The 19,873-nt window shown below is 47.1% G+C and overlaps 1 protein-coding gene across 8 annotated transcripts in view; it reads right to left on the minus strand.

The window, feature by feature from the left end:
• The window catches only part of ACOT11 (acyl-CoA thioesterase 11), a 50,408-nt gene that overhangs the window by 27,098 nt on the left and 3,437 nt on the right, over positions 1-19,873 (minus strand). For 2 of the 8 annotated variants that reach the window (XM_029618851.1, XM_029618852.1), the window contains exon 2: positions 1,668-1,834. In XM_029618851.1, coding sequence (XP_029474711.1) covers positions 1,668-1,834 — 167 coding nt within the window. Of the gene's footprint in view, positions 1-1,667; positions 1,835-11,392; positions 11,507-17,189; positions 17,438-17,726; positions 18,154-19,873 lie in introns of those variants that run through there. The other 6 variants (XM_029618858.1, XM_029618853.1, XM_029618856.1 and 3 more) reach the window with 6 other exon arrangements.

Consider the following 19,873-nt stretch of genomic DNA (forward strand, 5'->3'; position numbering starts at 1 on the left):
GGGCTTTGGCCCTTTTTTGTTTGCATAAAAAAAAACCAACCAAGTTTATACTTTAACTAATGCAGGAATAACCTTTATGGTCCCTTTGCTACTTTACATTTTGCTACATTGTTTGCTTAAATGTTGTGGGGCTCATGGTTTACTAACCATACCTTTCAGCTATTCTGTACCAGTAACTTTGTATCGAACGGATTCAGTACAAAAATTAAAAACAAAACAGCATTTTGAAATACAGAGAGAAAAGGTGTACTCCTCAAGGAGATAAAGTGAAGGGGAAAAAAAACAAACACCCCCCCCCCCCCCCCCCAATGCCCAACAATATAAGGAAACGTATTTAAAGCTGGGAGCTCTGAGCCAGCCTTGCGATCCAGTGGCAGTGTGTTGTGCAGTCGCCGTCCAGGAGAGGTCTGCACGCAGCACGCACTGCGCCGGCTGGATGCAGGAAGCACAGGTCTCACCTGCAGCTTGTTTGCTAACCTTTAGATCTACACGAAACACCTTTGTCAAATATTTATTTAAAATCACTGCTTTCCGAGGGTTTAAACACAGAAACTGATAATAGGACACCAAATGAGGACGGCAAGGCACATTACTGCACAAATCACGTCCCTTTGCAATGCACTGATCTCTGGCTTTCCCCTCACGTCTTCCTTACTGGGGGATCCTCTGCACCTGTGGTCACAGAAAGATGCCAGAACATAAAACCCAGGGAACATCTCACTAGGAGGGTCTTGATGAGCCAGCTACTGCTTCCAGTGTAGGGTTCCCCCCAGCAAAGTCCTGCGTCCTTGAGGCTGGGATGTGCCCACACGGCGCGCTGCTCACTCTCTAAAAGCTGGCACCCCATTTCAAAACACAGAGCCAGCCCACAAATTCTGAAATCGTGCGCAGTGCCTGAACTGCAGAGGACGTGGCATGCCGTGAGGGAGGTCTTCTCATGCCATCACGTGGCACACATGCCAGGGGACTGCCAACCCTCGCTGGAGAGCCTCCTTTCCTCTGAAAAAGTTTGCATTTTGCATCTTTTTTTTATTTACCGGCTGCAAAGCCAGGAAGCCCGGTGACAGCATCTTCACAGGTCGAGTTCAGTTCTGTCCCTAAATCCGGCACGAGAAGGGTCCTTGACAATACCTAACACTATCTGAATTCTGCCACTTAAAGGGGTGTTTGAATGTCTCTATCACGTACTCCATTCCCCTCTCCTCTAGGGTGCACATATTCAGCTCTCTACATGTCACGGGACAGACTCTGCATCCTGCTGCTTGTCCTCCCCCTCTTTGTATCCTTCCAGCTGAGCTCTCTCACGCCAGGGACCTTACAGAGGCGCGAGCCCCGCCTCTCCCGGTTATCTCGAGATCAGACAGGCTCACCCGGAGAGGTCGCCCTTGCTCAGCGCAGCATTCCTGCGCACCACGTGCACGGCCTCCACCGCATCGGCCGCACGGGTCCTAGTGGCAGCCGTGTTGGGAGCCCAGGGAAGCCTGCGCGGGCTCCGTACCTCCCCCTCCCCAGGCCCTAAACACAAGAGATACAGCAGGGGCAGGCGGGATCTGAGCTCGGGGCTCCCTCCGATATGCACCGGAGCTCCCGCCCCCCCTCCTCCGGGTCCAGCCGGGCTGCGTGCGCCTGCCTGTCGCCCCCCCCCCCCCTTCCCTCCCGGCACTCACCGGCCAGGCAGGCGGCCGTGTCGATCCACTTCAGCAGCTGGCCCACGCCGAGCTCCCCGCGGTAGTTGGCGTGGCAGGGCAGCACCATCTGGCTCATCTTCACCTCGGTGGGGTTGCGGTAGCCCGCGGGCGAGCGGCCGGGCTCCGGGGCGCTCATCTCGCCGCACCTGCAGGAGAGACAGAGAGCGTGAGGGTGGCCCGGCTCCCCCGCAGCTGAGACCCCCCCCCCCCCCACTGCAGGGGGGCGGGCCTGTTCTGGGCTGATGTAGTTCGCCGCCCCCCCCCCCCCCCCGGCTCTGGCAGCGCTGAGCTAGCGGCAGCCCCTGCCCTGCGGGCGCGTGGTTCAGTGACCGCTGACAATCCAAGGCTTCTCCACTGTGCCACCCACTGGCCATCAGCCTGCGAGCCACGCACTGAGGGTGAGAGGGGCAGAGGCGAGATCGGATTTTGAGAGTCAGTTTAACGATTGCACCGAATGGATTCCAGCATTAAGAATTACGGAACGGACGCCCAGTGATTAGACTTACAGGAAATGAGAACAACGTGGTAGGTTTAATGAGAGGACCGTAACCTTTTCTGGCTGGCAGCGTGTATTAGAGCAAAGGGATGGCTTTAGTCTAGCTAGTGTTGGGTTATAGCAACACAGACTGATGCCATGAAGTGCGCGGGTAAAAACACGTGCGTCCAAAAACGAGGCGCCTCTGTCATTTACCGCGTGCACATTCGCCGCTCTTGGGCGCCCAATGCAATAGGCAAATGAGCCCCCATGCTAAAAAGGATGCGCCATGGATAAAGTGTGCCTCCTTAGCACGTCCATGGCATCGTCGCCTAGGAGGGTGCGGGTTAGGAAAATGGACGCTTGTAAATTGAGCATCCATTTTTCCTAACCTGACCAACCTCAAGACTTTTTTTTTTTGTTTCTTCTTCATTTTGCTGCTGTCTGTGGTTCCTCATACTTAGTATCATGACCATAGTTGGAGGAACCTCAGAAAAGCAGTATTTTCTGCTTTTATTGACAGGGGTTGGAGTGCCTCAAGACTTAGCTCCAGCTTCAGGGCTGGCGTTAATTTGAGGGTTAAAACATGCACTTGGGGTACAGTGATTTATTTTTTTTTACATGGGGATACTAGCTAATAGCCTCATCAACATGGCATCAGGGGTGATGGGCGCGCATCCTAAACCCATGATACTGCATTGGCCTCGTATTTGGCTAAAGTAATGGAAACAAGGGAACAGCAACTGCGCTCACTTGTAGAACTGCTGTCAAGGAGGGGAGGTTAGCAAACACAGGCCTCAGCGGAGATGTAAGATTGGCAGAAAGGGCCATCGCTAGTTAAAAGTTCTATACAAAAAAATGCCTGCTTTCAACGTGTGCCACTAAAAGGCAACAGTCCTAATGTGATGGATCTTACTGCTCAAGCCATCTTCACGCACATGCCCCATTCTTTTTGAAAAACGGTTCAGGATTAAGTGGACATCCTGTAGGCCCAGTCATCAAGCCCAGCATCCTGTCTCCAACTGTGGCCAGTCCAAGGGGCCTGGAAGTAGCCAGCTAATCCCAGTCCGAGAGTCTTGTTTCATATTACTTGCCCCGACTTCAGAGACAGAAAAACTAAAAAAAGAGTGTACCAGGCCTCCAGCAGCTATAACTCACCTCTTTTCCATGGTAGCTCAAGGTGAGTCACATTCAGGGAGTGTGGGTATTTCCAAATCCCGAGGGGGCTCATAATCTAAGGGCCTTGTTTACTAAACATTTTTCCTCATAGCCTTAGTAAAGAAGACCCTAAGTTTGTACCTGAGGAAGCAAAGGTCCTGACCTTTCCAAAACTCCATTCCTTATCCTCCCTGCCAGATGCCTCCAGCCAAATGGGTGCTGGACGGTTCTGGCAGGACTAAATGAAAGGAAATTAACCAGCAATAGGTTACGTTTAATTTCATCTCATACCACCCACTCTTAACCACCTCTTCCAGCACCAATTGCCACACCTTAATTGGATGCTGACTGCCAAAATATTTTTAGATTTGTTTTAAATCTATCACCTGTTAGTACTTTAACTAGGGCGTCACACTCTAAAGCTATTTGATAGTATAAATAACTGTTCCACACCACTCATGATTTTATAAGCCACTTATCTGACCTCTGGTCTTCTGCGGCTGAAGTCCTAATCTGCTCAGCCTTTTTTCGTTAGGGAGCCGATCCAGCCCCTTATGCACTGTTGCCCTGCTCTGTACCTTTTCCGATTCTGCTGTGTCTTTTAGAGGTGGGGGCAGCAGAATTGGCCAGAATACTCGAGGTAGGGTTGCACCCTTTTATTTATTTATATTCTGCCTTTCGGCCACTTCAAAGCAAATTAGATTCAGGTGCTGAAGTATTTCCCTGGCTGCAGAGTGCTCACAATCTAAGTTCGTAGCATGGATTGATACGGAGGCATTATATACCAAGTTTTGTTTTCTATTCATTTCTGAATAATTCATACCCTAAAGGAAAACAGGAGAGCTGGGACTTTCTAAAAAAAAAAAAAAAAAAAAAAGAAAAAAAAAAAAAAAAAGGAGGAGACTATATCAATCTCAGCCAAAAGTGAGCCTTTTGGGTTCCCACAGACAAAATGAATGAAAACCTTTAGTACAATCAGCCCCTTAGTCCTGGAGCTTTTAACGAGCCTGCGCTGATATGCAGCTTCATTCCCTTCATCCCATGCGCCTACTACTGCGCTGCAGTCACTACCAGTTAAAAAGCCGATTCACATCTGCAAAGCAACAGGCCTTGCCTCAGTCCATCATTCAGGGTGGGATTTCCTAAGGGGTTTCTCCCATTCTGTGTCCATGGGGGGAGCTTAATAAACCAGGCTCTTAGCATACATCATTAAGGTGTGAGAAGGAAAAAAAAACAAAACTGGGCTGAGCAGCATCCAAATCCTCCAAACTAGTTCAGACAAAAGAAGCGTGGGAATAAATGCAGCTTGCGCCTGCTGCTCAGCCCAGGTGCGTTTTGCCAGCAGGCTGCATTCCTCTCGCCTGCACGTGTGCATTTCACACAACGTACAACAGCACACAATGAGGCAGTGTTTAAATGGCTTGCACTGTTTCTAGAGGGGATGTCTCTCGCCTGGTTCAGAACAGATCACTAAGGGATTAGTAAAATACTGGGAAGTGTAGGAAGTGCATAAGGGAGACGTGCGGTAGCACCGAGCGAACGCTGAGCTTGGCTGTACTGTGTGATAAGGGAGTGGACTGGACAGTACAGAGGAGGCGATGGAACTGAAGAATTCAGGCAGGGAGGAGGGCGGAGCTCACTTTGCATACCAGTGCTGAAGGCAGGCTCACTTCCCCCATTATGCAGGCTGATACAGTAAGGTGCGCTCCGGCGGAGTGCATTGTTTGGCCATGCGTTTGACGCGCTATTTTTACCCCTACAGTAAGGGGTAATAGCACATCGAAAAAATGTGCTGTCAACCCCCCCCCCCCCCCGAAACTAATAGCGCCTGCAACATGCAAATGCATGTTGATGGGCCTATTAGTCATTCCTGTGCGATTCAATAAGTAAAATGTGCAGCCAAACCGCACATTTTACTTTCAGAAATTAACGCCTGCCCAAAGGCAGGTGTTATTTGCAGCCGGCACTGGGAAAGTGTACAGACTTAATATAGCGATATTAAGTCGGAGGCCCCAAAAGTAAAAAAAAAAAAGTTTTAAGTCTGCTCGCGACCCGGAAGATGGATGCTCAATTTAGCCGGCATCCATTTCTGAACCCGTGGCTGTCAGCGGGTTCGAGAACCGACTCCAGTAAAATTGAGTGTTGGCTGTCAAATCCGCTGACAGCCGCTGCTTCTGTCAATAAGGAGGCGCATACTACCCCATAGCACAAAGAATGCACGGGGGGGGGGGGGGGGGTGATCTTCCAGAAGCCCTTCCTTTCCTGCTCCTCTGCCAGAGTTTAACATCACTTGATCCTGGGAAGGAGACGATGGGAGAAAACGTGAAAAATCCAAACCATAAAATTATGTGTTGGAAATTCTCTATTACAAAGTATCTCAAATACTAAGAAGTCAGCCCCCGTTGGTCAGTGATATCATCACAAAGGGTGATACCAAGGCTGGCTTTTGGGAAGGGTAAACTGGGCGGTCACCTGGGGTGCCAGGAGACAAGGGGTGACCTGCCCACTGCTAGCATCACTGCTTCAAAGACCTGACTAAATCCAAACATAAAAGCATAACCCCAAAATCATCACCAGAAAAATTGCTTGTTCACTTAAAACATCCAGGACAAATCTACTGCAATACGAAGAAAGGAAAACCACAGAGCAAGTGCCCCTTGTAGTTACGTACAATCCAAAGCTGGAAAAACTAAGAAAAATCACAAGAGGCCTACAGCCACTATTCCTGGAAGCTGAAGAACGCCAAGAAATATTCCCTGCTCCACTAGCATCGGCCTTCGGACAACCTTCTAATCTGAAACAGAAATTAGTAAAATATTCCTGGGAAAAGACTGTGCCAGGGATGGGTGCTGTATTAGTTGATGAAACAAAGGCCTATTGAAGCATGTAGATAGTGCAGCTGTAACAGAGAGGGAATAAACTTGTAAAGAAGGAAAAAAAAAAGTGTTCACCTGCAAACCTTAATATGCCTGTTCACCTGGAAAAATTTTTGTAGCCAATTCTTGTTTAGCTTACTATATAGTAATTTGATAATTTTTAAAATCAAGAACCACTGAATGTTGTTCATGTCTGCAACAACTAATATGTAGATTTATTAGTTTTGTCATATCCTGGTTACCAACAATTTACAACTTCAATAAAAATTACTACATTTTTTTCTTTTTAAATAAAAAGTAGGCTTACATCGGGATAAAAGTATCTATCAAAGCCCATACGCGTGCTTGCAACAGTCTTGCCAGCAAGCTAAAAATTTGTTTTATTCATTTAAGGGTTTAAGTGAGCGCTGGTAGTGCCTTTCCCCAGGAATATGGTGACATCACAAGGCATGCGCAGCACATCTTCCACTAAATGTAGCACACCCCCAAAATTACGCCTGGTGCTAAGGCATACAGTCTTATCCTTGCACACAGTATATATCCTTTAAACGATCACGCAGACTCGGATTAATCTGCCTCCCGAGGACAGCATTAACACACAGCCAGTGTCGAGCTTTACTATAAAGTCAGCAGTTATGTTGTGTGGACGGCTGCAGTTAATATATAAAATAAGGACTGCTCAGCTATTTTTGGCTTTGTATTTGCGATGAGAAAACTGTAAAAAAAAAAAAAAAAAAGTTTGGATGGGGTTTTAGGAGACCTAGGTTTAAAACGTGGAGCTTTCTTTAAATGCTGCAATGCCAGCTCTGCCCATTTGGGAGCTGCCACAGTTTCTTGGCTACACTATAGCTCTGTGGTAGCTATAAGACTGTACTGTATGGTTCTCTTTCGGAGGTTGTTTTGCATGTTAGATCAGGACAAGACAAATGGTGTGCGCCGCCGAGATGAGATTGTAGCCGTTAGGGCAGGCTAAACTGCAAGATAAGCACAGTCCACCCCTGGTAGAAAAAACCCAAGACTATTTAAGAGTGGCTTTCACGAGAAAGAATAAAAAGGTTGCTTCAGCTAGCTTTCCGTGCTCTGGGCCAGATCTGCACCAGCCTCAGGGTCTCAGGGCTGCTGGAGGGGCATTCAAGGTGTGCACGGATTGAAGTACACAGGTGTGTGTGTGCAAATGTCATTAGTGGAGCATCTTTGGGGCAGCCTTCTGTACATCTCTCTCTTTCTATGACCGATGCCCTTCAGGTTCTTTCCATTATTCAACCTTCTAGAAGCCAAAGATTTTAGGAGAGGCCGCCTGTTACCTGAAGAGGCACTTGATATCATCAATGTGGACGTTTAGAAGAAATAAAAAAGTTGTAATCCTGAGCAGAGTTAACTTGAGGATCTCGCCGTCACGAGGTGTCATCCTGGAAACAAACCTCCGGAAGCAAGACAGGTCACAGGCTGTTTAACATAAGAAGCAGGGTTCAGGGCACCCCCGCTTGCAGAGGGATCCAAGTCTATGCCTGAGTTGGGGGGGAGGGGAAGGAAAAACCCCAGGGAGTCGTGACGGTGGGCTCCTGTCATCTAACAGAGGCCACGGTCAGTGGATCTGAAAGCCCAAAAAGAACAGAAAGAAGGAAGCTGTGGGCCTTTCGGGATGGGGGAAGCAAAAAACGGAGATAGGGATTTCATCTTGTGCCGAAGTAGCTGTAAGAATTGGGATCTTGTTTGCTTGGCCTTTCCATAAGCAAAATTAAAAAAAAATAAAAAGTTAATGACACTAATAAACGACTATTCAACAGGAACAATAACATGAGGGAAAAAGTGACAAGCAGTTAAGTGGAAAGCCACATAATTAAGGGCAAGTTAATGACGGGGGCTGGCTCCTTCCAAAAGGAACAGTAATCAGAGCCACATCAGATGTCTCGAGCATTTGAAACAAGTCTTTAAAAAGTGTATTTTTAAACTTAATGAAGACAGCAACATCATTGTGCCTGTCACGTTAAATCGCCCGCCGACGCGTTTATTTATCCCCACAAAAGAGAAATTAAGACAGCGCTCCAGTTCTTCCAATATTCTAGAGAGAATATTTTTAAAAAAATATTTTGTTCTAAACATCTGTGACCTTTAGTCAAAGGTTATTCCCCTTACCAGTTCAGAACTGTCAGTTTACCCAAATCAGGCTGACAGCACTGAATAATTACTCTGGATTACAAGGAATACATTCCCGATAAAAGAAAAGACAAAGGCGGATGAGGACCGTAAGGCACAGCTATCTGGTCTGCAGCGATTTGCTTCCCAGTGAAATGCCACAGACCTCTGGTCATTTCCAACTTTCCCTTCACAGCTAGGGGATCCTCTGTGCCTGTCCCCCTGCTCTCAAATTCTGCTATGGTGTTTGTAGCCACCACCGCCACTTCCTACATCCTCCACCTTCTCTCTGAAGAAAAGTATTTTCTGACATTACTCCTGAGTCTACGCCTAGCGAGGCCATTTGTCTTAGAGCCTCCTTTCCACTGAAAAGGGTATGCTACTTGCGCATACATTTAGACCTTTGACGTACCCGAATGTACCGACCATTTTTATTTATTTATTTAAAACTTTTCTATACCGACATTCATTAGAACATCACATCAGTTTACATTGAACAGGGGTAACAATTAACTGTTGGAAATTACAAATTACATGTAACGAAGGGGAGCTGGAACCGGGGGTAAAAGGGCTAGAGTAGCAGAGTCAGATACACGAGAGGAATGTTAACCATATAGAACATTAACGAGTATTTACAATATATATCTCTCCCATTTCTCCTCTCCTCTAGGGTGCGCACATTTACGTCCTTAAGCTCATCGCAGGGTTTCTGGAAGTCCTTCTCTGTCCATATCCTTTCAGAGACTCAGGACATAATGCTCTAAGTGAGGTCCCAACAGCCTATATACAGGCGTTATCACGTCCTCGTTTCCCGAGGTTGCCTCTTCCGAAGCGCCCCTGCCATTCCTCTGGCTTTCGTTGCCGCCTTGTCACGCCGTTTTGCTACCTTGAGATCAGACATGATCACTCAGATCTCTCCCCTGCTTGGTGCACTTCTGTATTGCACCCCTGATCGTGAACAGCTATAAAACACAGTAGTAGTTGTTAAGCCCCTAGATAGGGATGTAGAACAGCAGCCAATGCCGGGAGCCATCTGCAGATTCTCATCAGGCCGCAGGATTCAGCCACGGGACCTGGATAGACGGTATGTTACAGACTGGAAGGTTGGGACCTCACTTAGAAGGACCTTGCAAAACCGGGGAAGCAGGCATCTAAACGGCAGGTGAAATTCAACAAGGACAAGTGTAAAGTGAGGCACATAGGGAAAATAATCCTAACTATATGCATACCATGCTGTTCTCTGCATTATGGTAAATAAAAAAAAAAAAACACTAAACAAAGCTGGAATTACACCGATCTGGAGGGAAAGGGATTAAAAACTTTACAGCAAGGCACCACCTCAAAGGTACCAGGAAATGCTGCAGCTTGAGCTACGTTGATTCATTTTGAATCGGGTTCCATACTCCCACAGGATGCCAGCTAGTCCCTGAGCCAAAGTATTATGCTACACAGCAGAGCTAAAAAGTTATTCTCTGTAGCTCAACTGGGACTAAGGGTAACAAGCAAAGATTTGGGCAGTGCAACAAGATCTTCACACTGAAAACAGGGCAATCCAGTCAGATTCTACTAAACACCCAGCTCACACACGGGCTGGCCTTGTTCCATGGGTGGTTGTTTGTTTGACTTATATTCCACCTTTCAGCCACTTCAAAGCGGATTACGGCCAGATACTGTAGGTATTTCCCTAAGCCCAGAAGGCTGACTTAAAATCGAAAAATAACGGATAGTTATGCAGGAAATCAAACCTGAATTTCACAATAGAAACATTTCAGCCAGGAAAAAAAAAGTGTATAGTACTTATGCCTGGCTCTGGTCTCTTCTCACTGGGCTGTCAGGAGCAAGGCATTCTGTAAAGGTAGCAAGCACAGTCCCTGGGCAGCCCAGCCATTGTACAAGAGCACCACCTACTGGCTAGCCTTAGAACACGCTTGGAGGACGATACAGTGCCCTTCCCCCGGTAATCATAAAGCCTCAGCCTCACATCCCTCCACCATTAATTAGCACAGGGGCTAAAATAATACCTAAACAGAGTGCGAAATCCAAGAGCTGCAGTGCACCAGGAAGAACCCCATGCAGGCGCTGCGCCGAGCCAAAGTGGAGAGCAACGCCGGCTGTCAAAACACCCCCCCTCCCCCCTGGTTATCAGCATTCACCGACACCTTGGGGACCCTGGAAATATGAAAAAGACGGCTGGTTATTTTTAGCCTGCTTGGTGCCTGCCCTCATTAAAATCTTCAGTCTTCCTCCAGTGTCACATTTTTAAAGCTGCAGACTGATGCAGCCGGGGGGGGAAATGTCGCCATGGCAATAAAATCCATCACCTTGGTGATTGTGTTCTTCCACCGCCATCCCTATTGCGGACCCGATTCTACAAAATAAATAAATAAAAAGTTGCTAAGCACAGTCCCCCTGCCAAGCACTGCCGGTCTCTACCCTACCCTACCCCCTTCTCCTTCAGCAGCTGAAGATGGGTGTCGTGCACCACGGGAAGAGTGAACGGAAGGGTGGAGCTGCAGGAATCCACTTCCTATCCCCGGGATAAGCAACGTGGAATCTCTCTGCCTCCTGGGATCCCTGCCAGGTACTTGTGACCTGGCTTGGCCACTGTTGGAAGCAGGATACTGGGCTTGATGGATCCAGTATGGCAAAATCTTATGTACTAATGAAATATTAGCAGACTAGGCAACAAGGACTGCAGTGCCCATATCTACCTGGAATTGGCGTGGACACAGCAAAATCGCAAAGCACAGACCAATCCTGTCCCCGGCAGTCGTCACCTGTGATATCAATCCTTGCCCAGCATCTGATGCACAATATTACACATCTAGTTCAAAATGCTAGAAGCGTCTCCACTTCCACCGCTTCTGGTCAAGATCAAAGGGCCAAAGGTACTCAAAGATCTTTCACATTTTTGGTCTATGGTGAAACTGCTTAATGCATCGGATCCTAAGTGCAGTACTCAGTCCCATGGGGTCTCAATCCCAAACAAAGAACAGAGCATTCAGCTGCAAAGCAGCAACACGGAGCCCCCTGTCATCACCAGTGGTTTGTAAATATACCTTTTCCTGAACGCAAGTCCCAGTTTATCAAAGTAAGCCAGGGTGCCATCTTGCTGTTCATCATCAGAATCCCATTCTAGTACTGCACTGATGCGTGTACATCTGAAGTGTGACCTTGAGAAAAGATTTAATGGGCATAATAAGTGTGCACACTTTTCATTCCCAAAAAAATAAGAAAGAGGCACAAAAGTAAAACAGTGAGACAGAAAAAAAAAAAGCAAAAGAGAGTGGAGACAGGTTCACATTTTGAAGAAACTAATGAGCACTGCCTCAACTGATTCTATCATAATGAGCTGCAAGTCCGTTTCTCCTCTGGGAATTGTATCTTATTCTAAAACTTGGCTCTTAGTTTGGACTTTATAACGTCTTCCCCGTCTGAAAACCCCGACTCCACACACACAGCAGGTTTGAAGTTTTGCTGGGCTTCCAATCAGGCAAAAGAAAACTGTGTTGGAGATGGATCTGTAGATAATTGAATTCGGACATCACATTTTTTTGGTGGCCGAGGTTTATGGTGTCATTTTCCTATTGGCTCCCGAAGTCTGTTTTTAGTTACTGGGGATGTATTTTTATTGGTTACTAAGGATGTACAGTGTCATGTTTGTTGGTTATTGGTATTAAGTGACAGCAATGTCTCTGGGGAGAGAGATCTTTCAGGCTGTCCCAGCACGTGTCAAAGCCACCCCTCTCTATGCGGGAGAAGCTTACGGCAGACAGAGCTGTTCCCTCACTCGGCGGTGCCAGTGTTACAGGTCCTTCTCTGTGCACTGAAGGAATAATCTTCAGCGTTGGTTTACACTGCGCTAGGGACTCCACACCCAAAAGTAAATATTCCACCCTTTTCTGTTCTCCTTCAGAGGGCAATTCCTTCCATCACATAGCAAGCTGAAGCTCCTTCTTTTTATAGTTACATTTCGCTCAAGCCTAGCTGAGTTACAGTTAAGGATTGCCCTGTCCCAGCAGCGCTTACAGTCTAAGAGGTCAACGTAATAAGCGAGCCGATTCAGTACCTGTTAACCTGCCCTTGGACGCACGTTTTCCTTTACCCCTTATTCAGTAAGGGGTGGAAAACGCGCGTCCAACCCGCGGCACCTAATAGCGCCCTCAACATGCAATTTTGCTCTCTTTCTTCAGTATTCCAGTTTAGAGTTTAGTTTCTCAGGCTATTTCAATTTTGTCTGCGTGTTTCTGTTTCTAATTTGCCTGTGGGCAACTGAAATACAGTTATTCTGCTAGCGTGTAGTTTCTCTGTAGTAGTAATCCAGCTTGTTCTGTTATTCCCATAGGTGATGTATTAATGTTCTAGGGCCACACATTTTCTCTTTCCAGTCATTTTGCTTCTTGCCTGCCTTGTTCACAGTTAAAAGCGAAACAGTGCTCACAGGACTTTTAAAAATGCCCCCCCCCCCCCCGCTGCCTCCGAGAATGGCGCCATTTTGATGTCACTGTGGTGCTGGTCTCAGGGAGGGGGAGGCACCATTTTTAAAGGGCCTTCCATGGGGTATCCCCCCCTGCCCCTTTCATTAACTAGGACCCCACGGAAGGTTGGAGGAAGTTCGGAGAGACCCGGGAAGGTCCCATTTTGATTAAAAATTTTTTTTTTTTTTTTTTTAATGTTTAATGGCAAATGAACCAAACCGAAATAAAATTACATGAACCAAAACACCAAAAAATAATAATAAAGCCAAAATTAAAACTGTGGAAGTTCACACCCCTATTTAAGGCACCTTAAAACGCTGGAGTATCGTGGCCTGACAGGAAACAATGCGTCATTTTTAGCCTTGTTTATTATATAAAAAAAAAAAAAAAGCCTGCACAACCAGAAAGAGAAAATAATGCGAATCAGGTGCAGTTTGGATCTGGACAGCACTTCCTTCCTACTCTTTTCCGATGTCTGATCGCTATCCAAGGCCTCGCTGAGCTGAGGACAAAACGCAGATGGAGCTGGGGGGCATTCTGAAAACGTAAGAGAGCCAAGTGAAATTCCCCACACATTCGCGGGGGAGGAATTAAAAGGCGTGCACTCTGCACGCTCTCAGGATTTTGTTCTGCACTGTGGTTTCAGACCCGACCCTGTGAGAGCACAGCTCCCTGGGCTCTGCCAGACCTGTCCGGAAGCAGAGAAGGAGGGACAGCAGAAGTGCCATGAAAACGAACTAACAGCACTACTCGTTAGCACTCTACACCCTCTGGGAGGGTCTCAAATTCACCAGCATTTCAATTCACGAAGTTGAAATTCCACGTTCTGTTATATAAATTGCAGCGTATGAAAATAATCGTTTCTGATGTTTAATGAGTGGGGGGGGGGGGGGGGGTTTCACAATATCTAATTACTTACGGGCGATACAGTACAGTGTGCTCCGAAGCGCATTGTTAACCCTCTATTGGACGCGCGTTTGACGCGTTAGAGTTACCCCTTATTCAGTAAGGGCCGAAAACGCGCGTCCAACCCCCCCCCCCCCCCCCGACTCTAATAGCGCCCGCAACATACAAAAACATGTTGAAGGCCCTATTAGGTATTCCCCGCGCGATTCAGAAAACAAAATGTGCAGCCAAGCCGCATATTTTGCTTTCAGAAATTAGCGTCTACCCAAAAGGTAGGCGCTAATTTCTTCAGGCACCAGGAAAGTGCACAGAAAAGCAGTAAAAACTGCTTTTCTGTGCACCCTCCGACTTAATTTCATGGCGATATTACCAAAAGTAAAAAAAAAAAAAAAAAAAAGAAATTTGAAGTCGGCCCGTGGCTCGAAAACCGGACGCTCAATTTTGCCGGCGTCCGGTTTCCGAACCCGTGGCTGTCAGCGGGCTCGAGAACAGACGCCGGCAAAATTGAGCGGCGGCTGTCAAACCCGCTGACAGCCTCCGCTCCGGTCCAAAAGGAGACGCTAGGGACGCGCTAATGTCCCTAGCGCCTCCTTTTGCCTGTTTTTACCTCCGGGCCTAATTTGCATAGTGAATCGCACGCACAGGAGAGAGTGGCCCGTGCACGCGCCAGGAGAGCGTGCGTTCGCCCGCTCTCCCCGCGGACTTTACTGTATCAGCCCGTTAGTGTAAGCAGCTTTACCACTGCTCCTGCCTGCTGACCCATGGCTACTTGAGCCCAAGGAAGACAGGACACGGTGGTTGAGAAGATAAAGCTACGTTATTGTGAGACCCAGTGGCATAGCCATGGCTGTTTCACACCAGAAGAGGCCTCTTGGAGTAATACCATCGTGGGATCCCATTCCCGTGACAGCGGAAGTAGGCGTTTGTCTTCTGTGCCCAGTGAAAACGCTTGGGGGGTGGAATACAAGAGCGAATGGGAGCCTGAGTGTGCATAAGAATGGGAGAGCTCGTGTGTATGAGGGAGTCTGTGAAAGAAAGTATGAGCTTCTGTGGGGAGGAGGAAGGGAAGAAGACAGTAGGAGAAGAGAGACCCTGAAGGAAATGACTGACAAGGGAAAAAGGGGGGGGGGGGGGGGGGGGGGGGGGAACTGAGACCAACTGATTAGAAAAATACAAAGGTAAACAAAAAAAATTTGAGATTTTAGCGATTTGAATGTGCATTTCTTATATTTTTCAAATTTGCTCTCTTTCTTCAGTATTCCAGTTTAGAGTTTAGTTTCTCAGGCTATTTCAATTTTCTCTGCGTGTTTCTGTTTCTAATTTGCCTGTGGGCAACTGAAATACAGCTATTTCTGCTAGCGTGTAGTTTCTCTGTAGTAGTAGTAGTCCAGCTTGTTCTGTTATTCCCGTAGGTGATGTATTAATGTTCTAGGGCCTGGTGTAGTATTTGCATTGCTGCTTTTTCATAAGTTTGCTCTTTCAGTATCGTGTGCAGTTCTGGTCGCTCAATCTCAAAAAAGATAAGAGCAGGACTAGAAAAAGTACAGTGACGGGTAAGAGAAAATGATAAATGAGATGGAATGGCTCCCTTATGGAAACAGGCTAAACAGGTTAGGGCTCTTCAGGCTGGAAAAGAAAGAAATGAGAGGGATGACAGAGGTATATAAAATCACTTGTGAGCTGGGATGCATATTTACCCTTTCAAAATCACATAGAAAGACGTGGTTTAATGGGACACAGTCAACATGGATTTACCCAAGGGAAGTCTTGCCTAACAAATCTGCTTCATTTTTTTGAAGGGGTGAATAAACATGTGGATAAAGGTGAACCGGTAGATGTAGTGTATTTGGATTTTCAGAAGGCGTTTGACAAAAGTCCCTCATGAGAGGCTTCTATGAAAACTAAAAAATCATGGGATAGGAGGCGATGTCCTTTCGTGGATTACAAACTGGTTAAAAGACAGGAAACAGAGAGTAGGATTAAATGGTCAATTTTCTCAGTGGAAAAGGGTAAACAGTGGAGTGCCTCAGGGATCTGTACTTGGACTGGTGCTTTTCAATATATTTATAAATGATCTGGAAAGGAAAACGAGTGAGGTTATCAAATTTGCAGATGATAAATAAATAACTACTCTGAATAATTTTGTATTTTAAAGATTTTATATACCGACAACCATTTGCACATCGTATCGGTTTACAAATAAACTTAAAAGAAAATAAAACTTAAAATAAAATAAATAAATGTTCTTATTTGAGTCCTGAGAGTCAGTGCTGTGACTGTATGGCAAGGTTCCAGAGGCCTCTTTCTTTGCAGGAATTTGTGCTACTTCACAAAATATCAGTGGAGGGATATTTTTTGCTGAGGAGACACCAGAATTTGTATTTTTTTTTTTTCATGTTGGTTGTAATGTGAATTATCCTAGCTCTGCACCTGTTCTGATGATTAATGCTATCTGGCTTTCGGCAAAGGGAATTCATGAAAATACATTAATTTTTGTTGTATGTTTGCTTTTTTTTTTTTACATGATAATCTTGTGCATTTATAAACTGCAATAAATATAAAATAAATTAAGGAATTTTTAATTCTGGGAAGTGCTTGAAATAAGAGGTAAAACGTTTTAAAATTTCGCACATGATGCATAATGGTTGTTGCAAACTTCTTAGGGTGCAGTATATGACATTATTTATCAATTAAGCATGATACTTGACTTGGAATAAGTATCTGCGCAGCTCACTGCTTCAGCAACAGAGGGAATTAAGTAAAGAGGATTTTTATTCAGACAACCAACAATGGCTGAATTGCACATGCAGGGTAAACAAACGGGAGTAGCTTGCTTATTACCTCGGTTACTACCCCAAACCAATTAGCTAGATACTTCACTTAGATGCAGCTCCAGCACAGCTGTCTGCATCGATGGTGGGGGTGGAAGGGAACTGGAACCAAAAAGTTACCAATAAGGGCCCTGACCTCAGCGGTCAGAGTAACAGATTATGAAAACAAATAGGTGTGAAGCTTGCTGGGCAGACTGGATGGGCCGTTTGGTCTTCTTCTGTCGTCACTTCTATGTTTCTATCAATAGGAATACAACTAGTAGGTCTCAGACCTGCATGTCCACTGCCCACCCATGTTAACCTTGTGCCTACCCCCCCCCCCCCCCAAAAAAAATAAAAAAATCAGATCTGACTACGCCACTGGTGAGACCACAGGATTCACCTGCAACACAAAGCAGTGAAGAGGCAGTAGCAAAGCCCAGAGAGCTGGAATACAGCAGCACAGTGACTGATTAACCCCATGCGTTCCAGCTTGTACTGCAGCTTGCTTTCGTTTCAATATTCCAAAGTGATCACATTTTCATACTAAAACTAGGCCCCGGAGCAAGCCAGCAACAAAAAAAAACAACCTGGCGCTTTAAAGCAGGAACTTACATAACTTTTACAATAAAAAGATTCAAAGAGGCTGCAGCCCCGCTTACCTCCCTACGAGCTCCTCCTGAAGGAAGCTTCCATGCTAAGGCGCAGAGAGGGGACGAGACCCAACCCGGTTTTCTTGCAAACTTTTAAAAACACCCTTCACGTCTTCCTTCCAGTGGACGCGTCCTCTTCTCCGGGAGGGAAACCAGGACCCAGCCCCCTCCCCCCTGTCGTGCACCACAGCCGAGCAGCTCATTTACATTGTGCAATCGGCAGAACTGCTCTGTTGTATTTCACACCCGCGTAAAGAAAGCTCAGGAACAAGGCGCGCGCGCGCGCTCCTCGTGCTTCCATTCACGCAGCCTTTTGCATGCCGCTTTCCCGGGCTGTGGCTTCTGGTTGCCACCTTGCTGTTTAACACTTCCTGCCCCGAATCCCCATCCCGCCAATGGTTTACAAACCGGGCTCTCCGAAGACTACCCTTGAAATTTTTAATTTATTTTACTTAAAAAAAAAAAAAAAGTGTATAAATTATCGCGGCAGCGTACGACAAACACACGTAATAAAAACACATGCACAAAATGCAATCATTAACTTACCGCGACACATTGGTTAGGGCAAAAGGCGGTTAGTACGCTGGCTTCCCAAATCTGTGCTGGTCCGTCAGCATAATCACAAAGAGGGAAATTTGCATATACATTGGCGATATCCTGAAAACCCAACGGGCTGTGGGGGGCACCCAGCACAGGTTTGGGAAGCCCTGGGGTAGAGCAGCAGGACGGCTCTAAGCAGGAATCCATGCCCTGAATGAGGCAGGGCCCCAGACCGTACAAGGCGTTCCGGGATTTGGACGGTGAGGAGGCCAAGAAAGGGCACGGGATCCCGGTGGCGGATACACGAGCTCTTCTCCCTGGCCGTGCTGATGTGATGTGAAAGTCTTGCAGCTCTGCCTTAGCCCTGTTAAGTAGGAGCTTGGGTCTCGCGCGGAGCGTGCACCTGTCCATGAAAAAGGGGCTGGTACAGGTAGCAGAGGGCTATTCAGGTCAGCGGCAAGTAGAGTCACTGGGGCAGAGCCCTGTGGTGTGCTCATGCAGTTACCCCTCTGCTATGCCACTGGTAAAATCCAGCCCCACTGATGATGGCCCCCCCCCTTGGACCTGATATCCAGAGCACCCGCCCCCAAGTCCAGACAATGTTCTGTGCTTTTAAATGAAAAAAAAAAAAAAAAAAATCTAAACTGGGGCCAGATCTTTCCCTGTAGTCATTTAAATTAAAACAAAACGAATGTGCACCTACATTTGGCCTCCTCCAGCTAGGCTTAGAAGAACTTCTAATTGCCAGTGAGCTGCATGCCCCCCCCCCCCCCCCCCAACATACAGCAGGATGCCCAACTGAGAGCATCAGCACGTGGACGCAGAGGAAACTGAGGAAGGAGGGGTGCGTGTCCAGAACAGTGGACGTGGAGCCCTGTGAACCCTGCAAGCCTTGCTGGGCTGTCCACAACTCGCCCTCCTGGTGGGCAGCCGGAAGGGGGAAGTCCCAGGTCTGTCCTCTGGCCCGCAGGTGGCCCCCTCAGCAACCTCTGCCCTTTCAGCCTTGGGAGGCAATGCCAAGAGAAGGCACACGGGCAGATTCCCCGGCCCGCGAGGTCATCGGCCGGATCGAGGCCACGGCACCCACGGATAACGGCAGGCGCGCTTCAGAAGCGGAAGACGCCAGAGCTCTTGCAGTGCTGGGATCAGACTGAGGCTGGGGATAAACAAGAGGGAGGCTCAACCGAAAGGGGAACTGGATCCGGAGCGTCCAAATCCAGCGGTCAGGGTGTCAACTGGCCTGGTAAAGCATAAGATGGTCAGCGAAGGGGGATCTGGGAGGCAATGACTACAGAAAAATCCCAGAGTGGCCAAATTCAGTCGCTTTCTACTCAGATTCAAGTTTCCCTGGTAAAATTAAGGAGCTGGAATTGGAGACGATTTGGGGAAAATACAAGCTAATGCACAGTATCTATTAATGCACATTAAATTATAAAGTGTCTGGAGGATGTGGTCAGCAGTTGGACTTAGGGAGAAGTCAATGTACTGTCAGTTTTATTCTGAAGTTTGACCCAGATAGGGATTGATTGATGAAGTTTTTTTTTCGGTATAAGGAATTTTTTTTTTTTTTTTGAGATTCGCTGGCTAAGGGCGCACAACAGAAACGGAAGCTCTCTCTCTCCTAATGTGGCCCCGGGTGTATCAATGAGGGCCCGTGTTTTGGTTAAAATAAATTATGCATGTAAAATATGTTATTAAATTTCCGGGTTTCAGATACATACTCTGTTATTCCCCCTCCCCAGCTCACTGCCTTTGAGTACCAGGTCAGTATTGGGTTAGGACACCCCCCTCCCAATAGCTGCTTCTCCTACGCCCTCTGACCTGCATGAACCTTCTCTGCAGAGTGGACACTTGCCTTCTTTATCATCAGCTCTCCTCTACTGCGCTCCTGTCCTTCCAGCACGTCCTTTTATTCTGAAAATTCCTTCTGGTTTTTCTCTTCTGGACAGGATTTAGACTGGTCTGTCAGGACTCCAGAAAGACAATCTTCCTGATCATCCTGCCAGACCGGTGTCCTGATGGGACGTGCCAAAGCCCCTGTTACTTCGGGTGGGAGATGCCCAGCGGTGCCTCGAAAACCTCAGTGGTGAAACTAGTCCTCCTCCCTCCTTTCCTGGGGGGGATGCAGTCTATAGTGTTTCGTGAACGTGTGC

Source organism: Rhinatrema bivittatum, chromosome 10 (genome assembly GCF_901001135.1).
Source record: "Rhinatrema bivittatum chromosome 10, aRhiBiv1.1, whole genome shotgun sequence".
Classification (NCBI taxonomy): Eukaryota; Metazoa; Chordata; class Amphibia; order Gymnophiona; family Rhinatrematidae; genus Rhinatrema; species Rhinatrema bivittatum.